At 35.8% G+C, this 19,153-nt stretch overlaps 2 protein-coding genes across 3 annotated transcripts in view; one reads left to right on the top strand and one right to left on the bottom strand.

Annotated features, from left to right (window-relative positions):
* Nucleotides 1–4,802, top strand: part of LOC136033131 (PSME3-interacting protein-like) — a 34,599-nt gene extending 29,797 nt beyond the window's left edge. For both annotated transcript variants that reach the window (XM_065713770.1, XM_065713769.1), the window contains one exon: nt 4,448–4,802. In XM_065713770.1, coding sequence (XP_065569842.1) covers nt 4,448–4,650 — 203 coding nt within the window. In that variant the 3' untranslated portion in view covers nt 4,651–4,802. The remainder of the gene's footprint in view (nt 1–4,447) is intronic.
* A 4,389-nt stretch (nt 4,803–9,191) lies between these two features.
* On the bottom strand, nt 9,192–9,893 carry LOC136032604 (uncharacterized). Its single transcript, XM_065712873.1, has one exon. It carries the CDS (start codon nt 9,891–9,893, stop codon nt 9,192–9,194), a length of 702 nt encoding a protein of 233 aa, XP_065568945.1.
* Nucleotides 9,894–19,153: the final 9,260 nt, after the last annotated feature.

The following is a 19,153-nucleotide window of genomic DNA, read 5'->3' as shown; positions in this document are numbered from 1 at the left end:
AGTTGATATTTTACAGTAATATATTCCTCATATATATTATATATGTTATATAATATATTATATTAATATTCCTCCTGCATTTATTCTTCGTTGATAATATAATATATTATATTAAATATCATAATATATTACTTTTACAATAATACATTTATTTATTATATATCAAACCCGAGAAAATTGCAATCTATAAGTCTAATCATTCCGTGAGTTAATAAACAATTTCCTAAGTTTTCGCGGTACAATTGACATAGCAAATAGAAGAAGCTGTTATAAAAACAAAACAGCTAATAAAAATTCAGAACTGTAAGATGAAGTCTTTAAGTTTATCGCAACTGATTCTAATAAATCCGTGCCTCAGGAATATAGACAGTTAAATATCTACTTAGCTGTCTTAATTCTTCGAGCAAAAAAAGAAGAAAAGAATAAGGTGTAATTTTAAGGGTCATATTAAGGACTCAAAAAGAATTCACGATCGTAGCGTTTATATTTGGAAAAAGGCTTACTGATAGATGTGTTAATCTTCTGTGTAGCAAGAAAAAACTAAAATGTACGGACGCTGCGTGCATTCCGAGCATTCCGAAATTATTTATTTGACGAACCCAATTACTTATTCTTAGCCTTTGTAAAATGACATCAGAGGCTAGATGTGACTTTACGACACATTTTTCTTTTATCTTAGCTCCGGGGACAGTTTTTTTTTTTTTGAGATTATGAGTTTGAAGGAACAGTTTCATCCCCCCTTTTTGGTAGTTTGGTCTACATCAGACTACTCATTCACAGATTCTGAAAGGTGACATGTGTCTGTTTTCTTTAAAGCTACGTAGGTATATTGTGATACTTAGATTCTGGTTGAAGTTAATTAAGAGTAATGAAGATAGACAAGTAAGAGCGTCATATGATCAGATGTTGAAAAGTGGTTTAAAAACCTCATGGCCATCCCAAATTAAATCATTACTAGAAAAAGTAGGAATGCCTTACTTATGGAATAATGAAGTTCAGAACTTATGGAGTTTCTAAATACAGATTTAGAAAGCCAGGTACGATTTATATTAGAGAGTCAGGAAATTCAGCATTGGCGAGGGCTGGTTTTGGATTCTACAACTCTACAACATTATAATCAGGCAATACCTGGTTTTGGAGAGGAAGTTTATTTTAAATTTAATTTACCGGCTATGATTCTACGTCGTTGGATTCAGCTTAGGGCGAATTGTCTTCCAATCCAGAACAGGCAAAAAACGTTTGACAAACATCCTCACTTGTTTTAAGCATCAATTGCTTGATGATATGACAAAAGGTATTCGATGTTATAAACGACGAAAACTGTAAAAAAAGAAAAAAAAATCACAAACGAGTTTGCGTTTGACGAGATAATGAAGAGACTTACCCAAACTAGTCTGCAAGTGGCGCTAGTTCAGACCATGGTCAGTCTTAGTATTAATTAAATAACTACTATCTTAAATTATTATTTAATATATTATTAAATATTATTATTAAATATAAATTAAATATTATCTTAAATATTTATTAATTAAATAAATTAAGTTGGTATGTTTGTCCCCTTTGTAAAGATGAGGATGAAAAATTGGATCATTTTCTCCGAAAATGCCCGGTTCTCTTTGATATACGGGAAAAATAGTTATACTAATTGATGCTGTGATGCTTCCTAGTATTCTGGAAAATAGTAACCCAACCGCAATATTTTGAGTGGGAGTGTATATAGATAAATCCTTAGTAAGGAGAAAAAGTTTTTATGATTAATTTCTTTTGTCGTTAGATTAGGTATTTTCGCATTGTATTCTGTTTCTTTGCGCTTTTGTAATTTGTACTGTTGTTTATTTTCCTTGCTTGTTTGTTACTTATTTATATTTTTGTGTGTATATGGCCCATGGGCTTTTGAAATACACTTATCTATATATCTATCTATCTATATATAAAAAACACACTCACAGTGATTGTTATTTGCACTTTTCTGTCTATCGTCAATGTGTTGATTTTTTCCCTTCATTTTTGTCTTTTATATTGTTATGAATGTCTAGTTTCAAGAAATCCTTGTAAAAAAAAGAATTAATCAGGAATACCTAATGCTTTTAACTATACAAGTGAAATTTTTACCCCTATCTTAAAACGCGATCTTTTTATCTGTCTTGGATTTATTTCTGCATTCAAGAGCAGGGGCATTGATAAAAAAGGGGTTGGCCTAGATTTTGAAAATATCTTTTTTATGTTAAAATTAAAAAACAATCCTTGACCAACATAAATTTTCATAACTTAATTTTTCTACTCATTCCCTTGAGAACGACTGCTCAAACACAAGGGATGTGTAGTAGGAATGTTTTTTTCAAAGAACTACAGAAATTTAGCGTAAAGAGCTAGGGGTTGAAGAGGGGTTAGTCCCCATCATATACATCATATAACTTTCGTTTGTTTAAAGTTTTAATGCAATTCCCCACTTTGATTCGAGGAAACGTGTATTTTTTTTTTTTTATCTATTTCCTAGTCATTTTTCAAATCATACTCAAGCCTATCCAAGCTGTGATGGGGGCCAGCGCCCTTATAATATTTCCACTACTTGCCTTTAAATTGTATATATCAATCCATGTAAATTGATTGGTAGCGGAAAAACTTGCCTGGGTTAACATAATTTTTCTAGTACTCATTTATTTTTATATTATAACAAGGGACTAAAACGGTCGAATGCGTTTGACAAGAATGTGTGACAGAAGGGGAATTTGATTGGGTGAACAGCTTGAATAAATTTGGAACTGAGATCAAATAAAGAATGAAAGAACATACTACCGGACGCTTTTTTGCAAATGAAGCAAATTTTCGTAAGCTCGTATCTTATGTTGAATTACTTTGATCTTCAATATTCCTTTTTTTTTCTGGAATTACCATCAAAGTCTGTTCTGCTACCAAATTTTTGAAAGCTCTGGGTACTATAAGCACGAATCGCACCTTGCTTACAGTTCATTGCCACATAATTGTTTAATATATAAAAATAAATATTAAACCTAACATTTCCAATTAAAGGTTAACAAAAAATTCCTGATTACTCCTACCCACCCACACCTCTATTGATAAAATTTCTGGCATCACTCAATGTGCCTCTCACCCTCTCTACTTTGTTTGCCGGTAAGCATATGAACGCTGTCTTCTATGTAGAAAAGAAAACATTTTTTTTGTAATAAAAAGGGAGTCATCACCCCACATCACCTATATTCAGGCTTAATCTAAATGAAGGCAGACTAAAGGTCAATTTATACTTCCTGTTCCCCCAAATAGTCTTCTATATCTACCTGAATGCTCAAAGACAGTTACAAAGGTTTGATAAAAAAAAGGCACTTTCTTAGGTATCATGCACCCCCCATCTCCACCAATTCAGTGAGCCATTAGTCCTCCTCCTGAATAGGAGAAGGACTCCTCCTATTCGGGGGGAGTATATATGTGTGTATATATATATTTCCAAAAAAGCCATCGGGCCATAGGAAAAAAACACAAACAAAACAGAAAGAAACAGAACATAAACATAAAAAAACCAATAAGAAAAACACAATTAAATTAAAAAGAAAAAACGTACTTATATATGAATCTTCACGAAATTATTTATAAAGAGATACATCTTTCACGATGTATCAGCCTTTTTTCAACATACTTAGACAGATTCCTTAATGTCATTTTAACTCGTGATCATATAATCCCTTCCACCCACCTTCTATTTGTCAACACTAGGGAAAAACACTCATTTCTCAGATCCACCAATTCCTTACAATTTCCCCAAAAATTAAACATATCTTCATCATCTTCCCCACACATCGGACAAGGGACTTGGTTAACACTATAACCCATAAATTTCCGCTCTCTTTCCCCAACATCAATATGTTGTTATCAAAACTCCTTTTTTTATCCCTCGGTCACTACTAGTCCAGGTAACTCCTTTCTAACAGTTCGTTACCATAAACTGTTATACATCAGAATCATTTTCCATGTAAATCTGTAAATTATTTTTTTTTTCCTCATGATACTACTGTCTATTATTCAACTGACATGAGAAATAAATTATTTTGATCCTTCACCTAGCTGCTGATGTTCCTTACTTGTCTCTTCTCCCTCTCGCCAGACCTGAGCGGGATGTAAAAGTTTTCATGTTGTTTTAAAAAGACTTTCAGTCTGTATAGTTGATTGCTAGACAAGACTGCATAAGCACGCAACTCGTTCTGTCAAATAAATTTAGGAACCAAACTGAACGTATCCAGAAGCTTTATTTAAGGATCATATGCAATGAGAGTAAAATTGCATGCGTCATTTTCCTAAATCTTGTATTGTTTGATTATTTATACCCAGCCCATCTTCGGATGAATTATAAAGTTCATCTTTGATTTACAAGGTATTACCATGAGGGAGAGAATTTGAAAGAAACGCTTTTGCTAACGGATTTATTTATTTGCAGGTAAAGCTGAAAATCAGAGTTCAGAAAAAGCCAGTGTTTCCAATATGAATCAGATACCAGTAACAGTAGCTCTTTTGCCCGGCATCGGGTATTATGCAAACTCGAGTGACAGTGAACTTGATAGTTCTGACAGCGAGATAGATTCCCCACCTCCTAGGAAAAGGCTAAATCTATTGGGATTGCCTGTTGATAATGAAAAATAGTACATTTTCATGGGTTTATTCTTTCTTCTTTTTGCAATGGTTTTTGAAAGTAACTTAAAAATTATGAATTTGTAGTTTGTTTTTTTTTTTTAATTTGATTGTTGTTTATTTTCCTTCGCTCTGTCAAGTGCAGATAAATCTTTATCAATCAGCCTGTATTTTTATTACCAGTGACAGAGGTAGGGTTAGGGTGTGGTAGTTCCTAGTGGACTTGTTGGCCCTGCTTGCTCGTAATTATGACAGAGATTTAATTATGCTGAAAAGAGCCAAGTCGGCAACTTTATTATATTTTTTTATAAGTTGTACCAACTTATAGCTATGTGTCTTCATTTTGAAATTGTCTCAAAATGAGTGATTTAATCAAGCAAATTTAGCCATTCAGTAGGAAATAATTAGTCATAGAAAAGCAATTTGATTCCAAAAGTGCATCAGTGCAATTGCGGCAATAGGGGTGCCATTACCCTCCCCTTCTTAGACCTTAAAGTGGATATATTTAGGGTATTCCCTTGAAAAATAACTTCTTTGTATTTTCGTCTAATAATTGAAAAAAACGACAGTTATACTCCCCGCCCCCCTAGAAATAGGAAAATACACTTTGGCTGGGCGTCCAAAATTTTCATGAATTGACGTCACTGGATCGTTGTCCACTTCGGGTGAAGTGTCTGGCTTTGTTTTGGCATTCCTTGGTTCGCTCGTGATGTCATTACCATCCATTGATTTGAACTCTAATTCCTAGGACTTTGAATTCAAACATAAAAATAAAGCAAGGTCAGCTGAAGTTTCCTAAATTAATTTCTTAGTGATAATAGTCTGTCTCGATCCTGATTGTTTGAAGATGTCTATGGGATTTTAAGTATGTATCTCAAACACTTGCTGTTTTTTCAATTTAAATCCCGACACTCAAACAGACAATGAAATTTTATTTATAACTAGCTTACACGTTAAGCATTGCTGCGATCTCAAAAGAAATGAAATCAGAGGAAATTTTCTTTTCGTAAAAAGGCTACCCTTCCTATGGACAATTCCCCCCGTGTAAATTCCCCAACGCGTTTTAAAGACAGTCGTATTTTTATATCAGACGTATTTGAACCCCCCCCCCCCCCCGCGGATAATGCTCTTCCAAGAAAATTGCCCCCTCCCCCGATGGACAAAGGTCCCCCCGAACCTAGTAAAGAATGAACCAAAATAATGAAGAATGAACCAGAACGCCCCATAATAACCAGAAACTAAAAAATGCGCTTTCAGGAAATAAATTGGCTAGTGAAGAAAAATAGACTTTTGTTCCTGACCTACGAATGGTAACTATTATCTCAATTAGTCTTAATCTTAAAATGTTATTTTGAAAAACATTTTATGAAGATTTTGAAAAATAGCCTGAAAGCCCTCGAAAATGGTGACGGGTCAAAACAAAGAGTCATACCATTGGAATTGCATTGCCAACAATATATTAAAAATTCAAAGTACAGATTGAAAAAAGTCTGCCAATCCCAGCCTATTTTCCTCTTTGGTCCTTCTCTTTCTGAATTTGGGGGATTTCTGCATAGACGTCATTCGGGGAGGGGGGGGGTGTAGTTGCCCCCCAATAATTGGGAAAATATTATAATTTATTAAGTGAACCAAAAAATAACAATTTGCGAGAAACTGGTTTATGTGTTGCCAAGTTAATTTTTATTGCCAAAAAAATTAAAATTGTACTAGGTTAAGAGACTGGGCTATATGCAGGGGAGGGGATACGAGGTTTGAACGTCCCCTTCCCTGAAAGTTTGTTCAAGCTCGTAAAAAATTATAACGTAGAAGCAGATTTTTGACGTCTTTTAAGTTTTTTAGTACCCCCCCATGGCACAAATGCCCCCTTCCCACACCCCCAAACAAAAAATCATATATACGCCCTTTTTAAGGGGTACATATTAAGCTAATTTAAAAAAAAAAATTAATATCGAAGTGGCAAAAGTTCGACACGGAATTTATTAGGTCCAAAACTTTGAAGGACATCTGGAATTTTAATGCTCATAAATATTTTTGTAACGCTTTAGAAAGAATAGAATAACCAAGAAAAGTATCAGAGTCAAGCATTCAAATACCTACGTTAAGGAAATATTACTGCACAAAAAACAAAGTTAACATCCTGAAATATCAAAAAGTCTATTTAAAAGAGATAAAATTCAACCGAAAGGAATAAAGCTCGAGCACACGTAAGGATGGCTACTAAGTTGACTTGTGATCCAGGTTTTAAGAAAATGAAATGTGGTTTTATAAAGGGTCAATACAGTTCATCATAAATGGTGTCAGTCAAGAGAATCTCATGTAGTAGCTACTAACAGAAATTTTGTTTAGACTTTAAATTGACAAATGCGTAAAAATTGCCTGTGACAGTAGTTCAACCTGTGACCTTCGGATTAGAGTTCCAACACGCTATCCACTGCACCACCCAGTCTATCAAACATACAATTTTTAAATAGTTTATTTTGTGTTTAAATGATCAAGTTAAAACGATCATTAGAGAAACTAACCATTGTATATATTGGACTTTGTTTACGGCTGATTCTTTGAGGTTTATCTCTTACTATTCCGAAGAAGATAAAGCCTAAGACTTTTTCTTGTTTGTTATCAGGTATAAATAGAGGTAGTATGCTATTCAGGTTGTAGCGGAATCAAAATAGAGAATCATCATTTGTAATAATTGCAAATTTCTTTTTTTTGGTCCTTCCTATCCGGATTGCTAGCTGTAGCTAGCAAAATAGCAAGAGACGATCACGTCCCATACTAACAAATACAATAACAATAACTCCTGAAAATAATGTCAGAACGAAACAAAAGATGGACTATTAGAACCGCCTTGTCCGAAAATCCTATATAGGAAATTCCATTAACGTTTTCGTACAATCCTAATAAGGGAGGTTAATGCCAGATTTTCCTCTCACTCAATTGGATTACCTGTCTTGCATTTTTCTACAATTAGCCATGAACTGATGCCCACAACTATTCGAATTTCAAACCGAACTGATGTTCGATTTTTGCCAAAGATGACGGGTCAGCCTACCCATGGCAGAAGACGCTTTGGATATCCTTGCTTGCAGTTCGGGGAGAAGTGATCCATCTGAGAAAATTGCAGAGCCCAGGTAGGTGAACCTTTGGACAACTTCAATGCTAGCTGTTTTGTCTAGGCTAGCTGCAGAATTAGAAGCAGGAGAAGACACGTTTATGGCTATCATTTTCGTTTTATTTCAGTTTATCTGCTGTCCCATGCTTAGGGCGTCTTCTCGTAAAATCCGAAGCGCTTTCAGCAAATGATCCATAGAGTCCGCTAGGATGGCAAGGTCATCAGCAAAGTCAGCATCTGAGATGATGCGATCCCCAAACTTGAGCCCAAAATTGAGACGTCAAGTTGCTTTTGTCATGATGTGGTCTGTGATGGCATTGAAGAGCTCTTGGACCACTGCCCATCCTTGACGCACTCCTATTGTGATTTGGAAGAATGGGCTGCGCTGGCCATCGACTTGAACAAAGCTCTCTGTACCGAGAGCTGTACTATGTAGAGCCTTGAACAGTCTGCACTATTTCTCAGGGAGGCCAGTTGATTCTAGAATTCGCCAAAGAGCTTCTTGGTTCACTGAATCAAAAGCAGCAGGAAGTCAAATAAGGCAAGAAAAGCTTTACGTCGGAACTCCGTAGCTTTTTCTATTATCTGTCGAATCGTGAAAATCTGTTCGATGGTTAAACGGCCCGAGATAAAAGCAGCTTGCTCCGGTCACCGAATCCTACGAATAACATTCCGGAATCGATTCAGCAGGACCATTGAGAAAAGTTTTCTGGGAACTGGCAACAGAGTTATTCCACAGTAATTTAAGCAGTCGCTTGTAGAGCCTTTCCTCTTTCATAAGGGATAATGACACCATTCCGCCAATCTTCGGGATTATCTCAGTTTGTCATATTATGAAGAACAGAGTGTGGAGGAACAGAGGCATCGTAGGGCCTGCATATTTCAGCAGTTTGGAGCTTAAGCCACAGATACCAGTAGCTTAATTATTCTTGAGCCTTTTAACTGCATTTTCGATTTCTGAGGGGCTGAAGGGCTCGTCCGGGGGAACATCTGCTTCATTTCTTTGACTGCTAGACTGGCTAAGACTAACATTCGGAGGGACAGACGGGCTGGCATTATTTAAGAGCGAGCAAAAGTTGCACCTTCACTGCTCAAGACAGGAACCTTCTTCAGAAATAAGTGTCTCATCCCTAGATAGGATAGGTCCCAAAGTCGGAGTTTTATATTCTGTTAGATCTTGGAGATGCTTGAGCAGGCTACCAATGTCTTTCTTTTTTTCAGCTAGTTCAATTTCATTGGCTTTCCTTGCAACGAACTGAGCTTGGTCCCGGTGAATGAGTCTGTTTCGCACTCCATTAAGCCTTCGATGAGTGGGCATATCCCCAAGGAGTCTTGCCCTTTTTTTTGTTCTATGACCCGCAGCGTTTCATTAGTTAGCTACGATTTCTTTGGAAAACGTCTCTTGCTAAGCACCAGATGTGCTGCTTCGCTCGTCTGTAATTTAAAATTCTTCCGGGCACCTTCGGAGCTCGAAGCGATTTGATACCTCAGTACTGTACTTCAGGCGAGTATCTGGCTCCTTAAGCTTCCCGATATTTACAGTGACTGGCCTTTTTTCTGGTTGTTGTGCTTGGAGGTGAAGCTGAATTTCAGCACACACAAGTCTGTGATCTTCGTTCCTGAGCTCTGCTGATCTGTAAGTCCTACAGTTTTTCAATGATGATCTCCTGTGTTTAGAAATAATGACGCGGTCAATTATTTTCTTTGTGCAATCGTCATTGCTATACCACGGGTAATGGTGGATATTTTTGCGTTGAAAGTAGGTATTAGCGATAAAAAGGTCGTGGGAACGGTATAGTTCAAGTAGGTGAAGGCCATTATCATTAAGTGGGGCAAGAGATACAGAACCAATTGTGCCACGCGAAAAACCCATATCATCACACACTGTGGCATGGAATTCGCGGAGAAGAACAGTTATATAGAGGGGAGACACAGTCGTGACACATCTGGTCAGGGCTGAGTAGAACTCTTCCTTAGTTGTGTCGTCGGAATCGTCGATTGGGGCATAGCATACGGTGACGGTCATCTTACCATGCTTGTATCCAAAGCTGGTCTGCATTAGTCTGTTTGATATGGCTTCGTGCCAGAGTAATGCCTTTCTCGCGAGGCTATTTAGCTTGAGGCCAACGGTGTTCCTTTTCATGCTTCCTCCAAACCAAAGCAACGAGTCCTTATAGCCTACTAGCTCTTGGGGTGGCGCTTCGCGCCCCCCAAGCCCCCCGCGCGCGTAAGTCGTTAGGCGCCATATTAGTTACGCGCCATTGTAGTTGTGTCCCTATGTCCCACCTGTGAATATATATATATATATATATATATATATATATATATATATATATATATATATATATGTTTTTAACTACGTAAAACTTGCGAATATACAACATTCTTTGCTGTCCCTTGTCTGTGCATATCAATAGATTGTCAGATTTACCGACTCTCGAACATGCAACATACAATGATCCATGGGAAAACAATCCGTATTCAGACCTATACCTCATGATTCTATTGATTGCCCTTGAGCTTTGTTGATGGTGATTGCTAATCGTCCATTCCCTGTGTCGCCGTCGTCATTTATATATCCCCCTGTGCCCCCCGGCGTCCCCGTTGTAGTTGTGTCCCTGTGTCCCGGTCGTCATTTATATTCCCTGTGTCCCGGTCGTCATTTGTGTCCCGGTGTCCCAGTCTGTGATTTCTCTTTGAGTGTCCCGGGCGTCATTTATATTCCTTGTGTCCCGGTCGTCATTTGTGTCCCGGTGTCCCGGTCTGTATGTACATTCGTTTTTGAATTGGTCTTTTTTTTAGTTTTTTACCTTTTTTTTAGTTTTTTTAGTTATACCTCATGATTCTAATGATTGCCCTTGAGTTTTGTTGATGGTGATTCCTAATCGAACATTCCCTGTGTCCCCGTCGTCATTTATATATCCCCCTGTGCCCCCCTGCGTCCCCGTTGTAGTTGTGTCCCTGTGTCCCGGTCGTCATTTATATTCCCTGTGTCCCGGTCTGTACATTCGTTTTTGAAATGGTATATGATGAAATAAATTTTTGTATTTTTCCCTTTTTTTCTTTTTAGTTTTTTTTTTATTTTTATTTTTTTTAGTTTTGTTTTTCTCCTTTATTTTTCATTTTTTTTCCTTTTTTTTTTTTCTTTTTTAGTTTTTTTAGTTTTTTAGCTTTTTTAGTTTTTTATTAGTTTTTAGTTTTTTTTTTCTTTCTAGTTTATTTGTAGTTTTTACCTTTTTTTTAGTTCTTTTAGTTTTTTTACTTATGTCCTGGTCGGCATTTATACTCCCTGTGTCCCGGTCGTCATTTGTGTCCCGGTTCTTTGTTGATGGTGATTGCTAATCGAACATTCCTTGTGTCCCGGTCGCTTTCTCTTTGAGTGTCCCGGTCGTCGTTCATATTCCCTATGTGCCGGTGTCCCGGTCGTCATTTGTGTCCCGATGTCCTGGTCTGTAATGTTGTCAGTCCAAAACATGACGTCAGTCAACACACAAACATGACGTCACCCGACAGACCCACACACTCACAGACAACTTATTTTTATATATATAGATTTGTTCTTCTTCGCTTCCGGTAAGTCTGGTTTCTTCGATACGGTGTCTGAGTAATAATTTTTTTTAATTAAAACTTAGAAAAATACTTGAAAATCTTAAGTTTGTTTCATTTTTGTTAGGTTCCAACTACCCAACGCGTGATTCAATGTGTATTTCCATGAAAAAATTCTTTTTCGTTTTTCAGTTCAGAATCGCTAAAGTTATTATGCAAACTGCAAACATATTTGTGGTGTCTGAGCAGCAATTTTAATTTTTTAATTAAATTATATTAAGGACCAAACTGTAGTCCTTAGTAATTGAAGTATTAAAAGAATCATTATAAAGATGATGCAACACATGCTTATCTTTAGATTTTTTTCTGGATTGCAGAGGTAGCTAACAACCAAGTAAGAAAATATCATCTGGGTTGTAGCGGTAGCTAATAACCTAGTAAGAGACGACCAAGTCCAATACTAAGAAATACAATAACCCATAACTCCAAAAAAAGAGTCAGATCAAAATTATAATAAAGAACGCTGGTTAATTAGCTGGTTAAATTAGCTGGATAATATTAAAAAACGAACTATAACTTATGGTGAGTGTTTATATAAAGGATCAGTAAACTTAATTATAAATTGAGATTATGAAAGTTTCATCGGTATCACGGCTGTACAGATAGCTGTAACCTAGTAAAGAACAAACCTCTGTATATTTGCGACTTGGTTAGCTACCTGATTCTTTGAGGCTTGTCTCTTACTATTTCAAAGTAGAAACAGCCATAAACTTTTTCCTGTTTGTAATTTTCTTTGAAAAAAAGTTTCGCGTCAATCATAGTATAGAATGAACTCTAGCCCATAATAACTAAAGTATTAATTTTTTATAATAAAGAACGAGCGGTAGCTCATAGCAACTGAAATATTAATTAATAGTAGTATCCTTATCCGGATTGCAGTGGTAGCTATCAACCCAGTAAAAGACAATCACCGCCAATACTAAGAAATAAAATAGCCCATAACTCCTTAAAGTAGTATCATATCAAATCAACAAGTACACTATTAGATTATATAAAGGATCGGCCTAGCTACTACATTAAAGAACGAACTCTAGCCCATAGTAAGAAATTTTCCATTAAGAGCAAGAAGTCTATATCTTTCTTAATTTCAACTGCCTCTCTGAAAACTTGCACGACACTTTTAGCGGAGGCAATAATGGAAGTGTTATCAAATGAAGTGGTAAGGTAAGTGTTATCATACGCGTGCTGAGCAAACTAAATCGCATCCAGTTAATCAAAAAGATGTGTTTGCAATACCTTAAGAACGTCCGAAGAAATGGAGCTGACAGTGTATGTTGAGAGGTATGTTGAAAAGTAGTCGGATGGTAATCAGCCCCCTCGTATTACTTTCTTGCTGCTATGTCCCTAAAGAAGTCTGATCAAACTTTTTGAAATTACCATCTTGTTCGAAATAGTCTATAGATAGAAAAAACTATCCTTCTGAGGATGACAAAACCCCCACAGCCCATGGGGTTAAGGCTGTAATTTGTTCGAGTTTTCCATGGTTTATTATTAAACAAAACCCTTTGTTAATAAACTGTATATTCATATACAAAAAAAATATAACACAGGACTAACGTCATAGGTAGTAAGTTACAACTATAAATGAGATCATTATAAAACTTTAAGGAATAAAAATGTTTAGAATCATGTCGAGAGTCATATCTATTGTGGCTTCACCGTTAGGGGCAACTTTGTAAGGAACGAACCCTAGTCCAAAGTAACCGAAAATCTAAAACTAGTTTTGAAAAATCAACTTAAAAATGACACAAGATATGGTAACCTTTTCCAATAAATTTCAATGTTTCACATCAGCTCTCCCATTGTAGACTTAGGCTGGAGAACAAGAAACTATCATCGTATTTTGCCCCGTGCAAGAATTTTAACGCGTGAAATATTTTCATTGTTAATCTGATTAAAAATTCAGACCTTGAAGACATTTCAGTTAAAGCTATAGAACCCAAGGTACCTCAACTTGACTTAAATCCGGCTGCTCTCTGCATTCACTAGCACTTTTTAGCAATTATAGTTAGTTTGATGATTTAATCTTTTTTGAAGGAATGACAAATAAAAATACACACAATTTGTAGAACTTACTGACGTGTTGTTTTTTTTTTTTTTTTCCTTTTTTCCTTCTTCTCTGCTACAGTTGCACAAGAACACCATAGAGATACCATAACACCATAAAAGCTCATATTAAAGAAAATTGCTATATCTATATGCTTTTGTTATTGATTAAACGTAATTAAAAATTAAATACATTTTTTTCTATAAAAACTGCATCTTCATATGCAAGATGATATTATATTGGGTTGCAAGGTGATATCATACTGGTGATTGATATTATATTTAGGTGCTATATCCAGCTAAGAAAAGGAGGACAGTTTTTCCCCTTTTCGTTATATATGAAGCAATTGAACTGAAAACCAGCAGAAACAAGTGCTATAATAATCTTAACTCAAAAAGACCAGAAATTACTATCAAAGAATAATTTTGATCAAGAAAATTACTAAAGAAAATTACCGGACAAATTTTAAATTTGCTGGTGTCGATTTTGTCATAAAATGGCCCATAGGCTAGCAGGACAATCACGTGATGGTAAGAAGGCCATCCTAATTGACTAAGCTATTGTAAGTTGAAGGCTGGCAGAATCCATGCAACATCTTAGGGTACATAGGACCGCTGTTACTGATGTTAAAAGGAAAGATCCATAACGAGTAACGTTTAAAGTTAATCTAAAGCTGAAATTTAGGAAGGGTAACTACCTTTCGGGAAGTTTTGACGTTGATAGAGATAAGATTGAGAATTTCAGAGGAAAATCCCAGGAAAAGATTAATATGAAATTTGAGAGTCTAGAATCTGGTAAAAGGGTGTATGGATGGAATAACAGTATAAAATGGGCGTAAAACAAATTGGAAGACACCATCATATTTAGCAACCTATTGCTATTAATATTAATTTTCAGAAGGTCAATATTCATATCACCTGCTAGAATACATGGCACATTGCTTGGAATTTTTGCAAGTTATTTTTCAAGTCAGCAACAGGAATATGCCAAAGATACTAAGACATAGTGTTAGTAGAGAATAGCTGGGAACAAATAGTGTTGAAACGAGCTCTTAAACCGATTTCTGTTCTGTAGTGGTGCATTCGGTTAGACCTTAGCTTAGTAATAGGGGTCCCAGAGATCGAACCTGACTTTAGCAACAAGCTAAAGGGTTGACGCAGGGATCTTAGTAGTCAAGAAGTGTCGTCAATACGATTAATTATTTGCTTACTTAAACTGATTTCTGTATGTTTTAATTTTTCGGTTTTGATCAAATCAGGGAAAATCATGGCTCTCTTTTTATTTGCAATTTTGCAGCTACTGCTGCAACCAAGATAGCTGGCCAGGGCATAACTGAGAAGAAAATGTAACAAAAAACCGAAATTTGGAAATGAAAATAATGATTTTAATATTGAAAATAATCATACTAAATTCCTAGTAAATTGCTTTTTTACTGGGTTACGATAGATGTCAGCAAATCATGATTGTAACTCTATTACTTAAAAAAAAAGAAAAAGGCCAAGATAGCCATCTTCTACATTGTCAAATTTTAAAACCTTCTGTTTAGTATTCAACTGTTCCTGAAATATTTCTCCCAAATTCTCATTCTGGTGTCTAGTAACATCTTTACTTCCTAGGAAGTAGTTTCTCTTCCGAAATTTCAACTTTAAATTAACCCTAGTCACTACCAGATGGTGTTTAACATTAATAACAACACTCCTACATACCCTAGTGTCGTGTATTGATCCTGCCAGTCTTCGGTTTACAATAACATAATCAATAAGGTTTTTTGCCTTGCAATCACGTGAATACTATGTTAACTGATGGGTAATTTTATAGCCAAACACCGTATTGCTTATAGCTAGATTGTTATATTTACAAAATTGCAACAGTCTGTAGCCATTGATGTTTTCTTTTCCTGTACCAAACTTACCTTGGCTAGGATACCATCTATTCCCAATTCTACCGACCTGGGCGTAAAAATCTGATAAAAACACCATATTTCTACCTACGACCCTGTCTGTTTGCTTCTGTAAGTGTAAGTAAAATTCATCTGAATCACTAGTATCTCCGTCAGCCGGCTCTACAGAGGCATACACTATTGTAACTGATACCCTGAACTTTTTAGTCATAAAATGAGTGATTAGTATTCACATTATCAATACCTTCCCTGCTTAAACAAGACTTAGCAGCTTCCTTCCTCATCATGAGCCCTACTCCCTGTCTTTGTACCCTTTCCTTTCTGCCTGTGTAAAAAAGTTCTATATCACCTAATATCATGCTTCCTATCCCTGGGATATGAGTTTCTGAAACTCCTAACAAGTCCAGTTTGAATCGTCTCAATTTGTAGGTCAAGTTAGTTATTTTCAACGAAAAACATTCAAAGTTCCAATTTTCATGTTCTTTAAATCATTGAAACTTTTTGCCTCAGGAAAAGCAATGGTCCTGGATAATAATGCAGGACGGGGACCAACACATCTTCTCAAGTCTACACCGAAGCGCTTAAGCCGGCATAGAACGAAACAGCAAGAAGTCCCTTGGACCTCTAGTATGAAGGGAGGCTTTGCGCAATGCTGGGCCTATTCTTTGTCAAAACATGGTTTTCAGCACTTAACGATGCTGTTTTATCAACAAGAGTTAAAATCCTACACAACAATTCCAAGCCTATTACCTCCTGCTCATTTTATACCAACGCCTACAAATATTATGCTACTACAGGGAAGCGACCCATAGTAGATAAATTAGCTAAGAAGAGATTGTCTCAGCCTAAAAACGTCCACCAAAACAGACCAAGCCCAGAAAAAATGTCCATTGATCAGAATCCTGTGTTAATGATGTATCTTTTATTTCTATAAAGTAATCCTTTTATGAAATTAAATAGAAAAAAAAGTTTTTTAACTAAAAGTAAGGTCCTACACTAAAACTTTAAATAAACAAAAATTTTCAATATATGAGGGGGCTTCCCCTTCTTAAGCCCCTCTCTCTTTACGCTAAAGTTTGACTATTTTCCCAATTCCTTGAGAATGACTTCATAGATAGTAGGGCCATGTACATTAGAATAAAAAGCCTTGTCAAATCCATAGAGACTTTAGTTTAATGAGCAAGGGATTTAGGAAGGTGCAGCCCCACTCATATATGGACTGTTTTTTTTTTCAGTGTTGTTCTGTGCTTCAGTTGAAAAAAAAACACATTTTTTGAATTTTTCATTTCTGTTTGTTAATCAGATCATGCTGGAAAAATTGGATCCCTCAAGGTGGTTTCAGGCACCATCCCCTTTAACCACTCACCCACCAAGACTCTTTCATAACAGATTATTGCAAATTGAAAATAAATCTTATTATTCTTATTAAACAGCTGTTGTGTTTCAGGAGTCGTTCTTAAGAATTTGGGACAACAAGTTGAAACTTCAGTGCAAAAAAGAAAGGTCTTGAAGAGTGGGAAACCCCTTTCATATACGTAATCATTTCATTCCGTGTAAATTTTGATGTTCCTCCTTACTTTCAGCTGAAGATTTTTTTTATAATTTCATTTCTGATCACTTTTAATAATGCCGAGAAACACGCTTCCTCTCTCCATGAAAAATTCCTTCGCCCACAGAAAAAATCTACCGTGGAAAGTGGTTTTCATGTAAAAAACCATCCCCCTTTCCAATGGAGTTCCCCCAAGACAATTCCATTCTAGCTGAAATTTCCACCCAGAAAATTTCTTGCAGATGATATGAGGGAAAAAGTTTTCTCACCGCACTTTCATTAGAAAAAGACTGATTTCTGATTGTCTTTAAAATAATGTCGGTAATCCCCTTCTCGGTGGAAAAGCTTCCCAGCAAAAAGGCAGCAAAAGAGTGTTTTTCAGCAAATGTTTTTAGAGGGGAGAGTACGAAAGAGTATCAACAGTGTGAAATTAATATCTACTTCTTTGCAACTTCTGGGAATATTTCTGGTCCACGCTTTTATTATGAAAGTAAACAATAACGCTAAACCCTTAAATGAGCAGAATTTGTTACGTCTAGGAGGAGGACTGTCTTTTTCTCATCCACAACTCCAACTAAAGGTCGCAGAAAGTTCAAAGTGTGCTAATTGGATCAGAAATTGAGAGTTCTAGTCCTTTGAGTGGGGGTGGGATTTCTGGGGGTGGGAGGGTGGTGGGATTCACAGAGGACTATTTTCTGGAGGTAATTTCCGCAGGGGGTATTTTCTAAAGGGGGGTTAACACTGGCCACCGGAAAAGGACAAGTAAAGACAAAAAAAGACCGCTAGTTTTGTAATAAAAAATACGCGTCAAACGAGGCATGTTCAATGCCAATAAAAACCAGAAAAGAACAGAAACATCTAACAATAAGGAAAAAGGGATTGCAACTAATCAAGTGAAAAAGAGAATGTGAAAATCAGAATTGTTCGTCATTAAAACTAAAAGTAATTAAAATCTAACATTGAAATAAGCTGGACTCGTATTACCTGGAATTGGCTGAAATAGCTTAAACACATTTGGTTTGCTTTTTGTATGTGAGGGGAGGGGTCAATTGTTTTTGGTTTTCCTTTTGAAAAATGTTATTTCTAGTTTTCTTACCTCTTTTTGCATTATTCTTGTTGTTCCATTCCTCTGGTTTCGTATTTCTTTTGTTTGTATTCTTTTGTTGTATTAATTACAAAAGAATCAGGAAATTTTAAAAAGAGTGCAGCTTTAATTGAATATGCAAATGAAGCTAAAAACGATCAAAAATATTTTACTGTTTTAGCATACATGAGATCCAAAACGAGCAGAAACTAAATAAACAATCATAGCAGATTAACATACATCAATACTAATATAAATAAATCAATAAAACTTAAAACGAATAAAGGTTTAATTAAACAGACGAATCAAGATTGAAACGATCAAAATCAATTCAAAAAAGAGCATGGGTACAACCTCTTTCCCTAACTGTAAAAGTCAAAATCTACTGCGTCATTGTCCCTTTGTTGAAATTGGCGCTTTACTACAAATGTTTTCTTACGTACTTATTACAACACTGAAAACAAAACAAGAAATGACAGTAAAATCAAGTTTTGAACTGACGTGCTTTTAAGCAGTTGATATCACTATGCATCAAATATTTAGTTTAACCTTATTTCTTCCCGAAACCGTTCACGACAACCTCATCTTCATTACAAATAAGAATTTAGCTCCTGCCTCCTTTCCTAACTTTAAAAATCTAATGCCTACTGTAGCATTGGCTCTTCACTGAAAGCAAAATATATTACAAACATTCTCTTTTCCAGTCAGTAAAGCATTCAAATGAAAATACATATTAAGCTATTCAAATTTTGCTCATTCAAGTTTATTTTTTATAAAAAGAATTTTACTTTTTCAATTTTATTTATTCAATTAGAATTAAACCTTTTGCTTCCTTATTGTATATTAAACACTATATGCGTTCATCTTCCTGTGGCAATTAAATAATTCTCCTTGTGATATAAAAATATTACATTCAGATGCCTACTGGTCCAGAAATTTTAGCCCACGACACCACTATGGGTGACAAGCAGACAACAAGCTGAACTTAATCGAGGAAATCAGGCTCCAATCTGGGTTTTTAGCCTGTTGTTAAGATATGTTCAAACCAAAAATGGCTTAAAAGATCAAGGGATACTGAAAAAGAGTATATATTACCAGGAAATAAGATTTAAACGGCTTGCACTTGCTAGGAAAAATGTCAGATTTTTTACAGTCACAACAGGATTTTCGACCGACGACAACGGATTCTCTGGTATGGAAACACTGTTAACACTGTA

This window comes from Artemia franciscana, chromosome 11 (genome assembly GCF_032884065.1).
Source record: "Artemia franciscana chromosome 11, ASM3288406v1, whole genome shotgun sequence".
NCBI classification, from domain to species: domain Eukaryota; kingdom Metazoa; phylum Arthropoda; class Branchiopoda; order Anostraca; family Artemiidae; genus Artemia; species Artemia franciscana.
Note: the sequence above shows the minus strand (reverse complement) of the source record. Positions and strands in the feature narration are given on the sequence as shown.

Excerpts from the sequence above, each read along its gene's own strand:
- LOC136032604 (XM_065712873.1), bottom strand. The coding sequence starts at position 9,893 with ATGAAAAGGAACACCGTTGGCCTCAAGCTAAATAGCCTCGCGAGAAAG.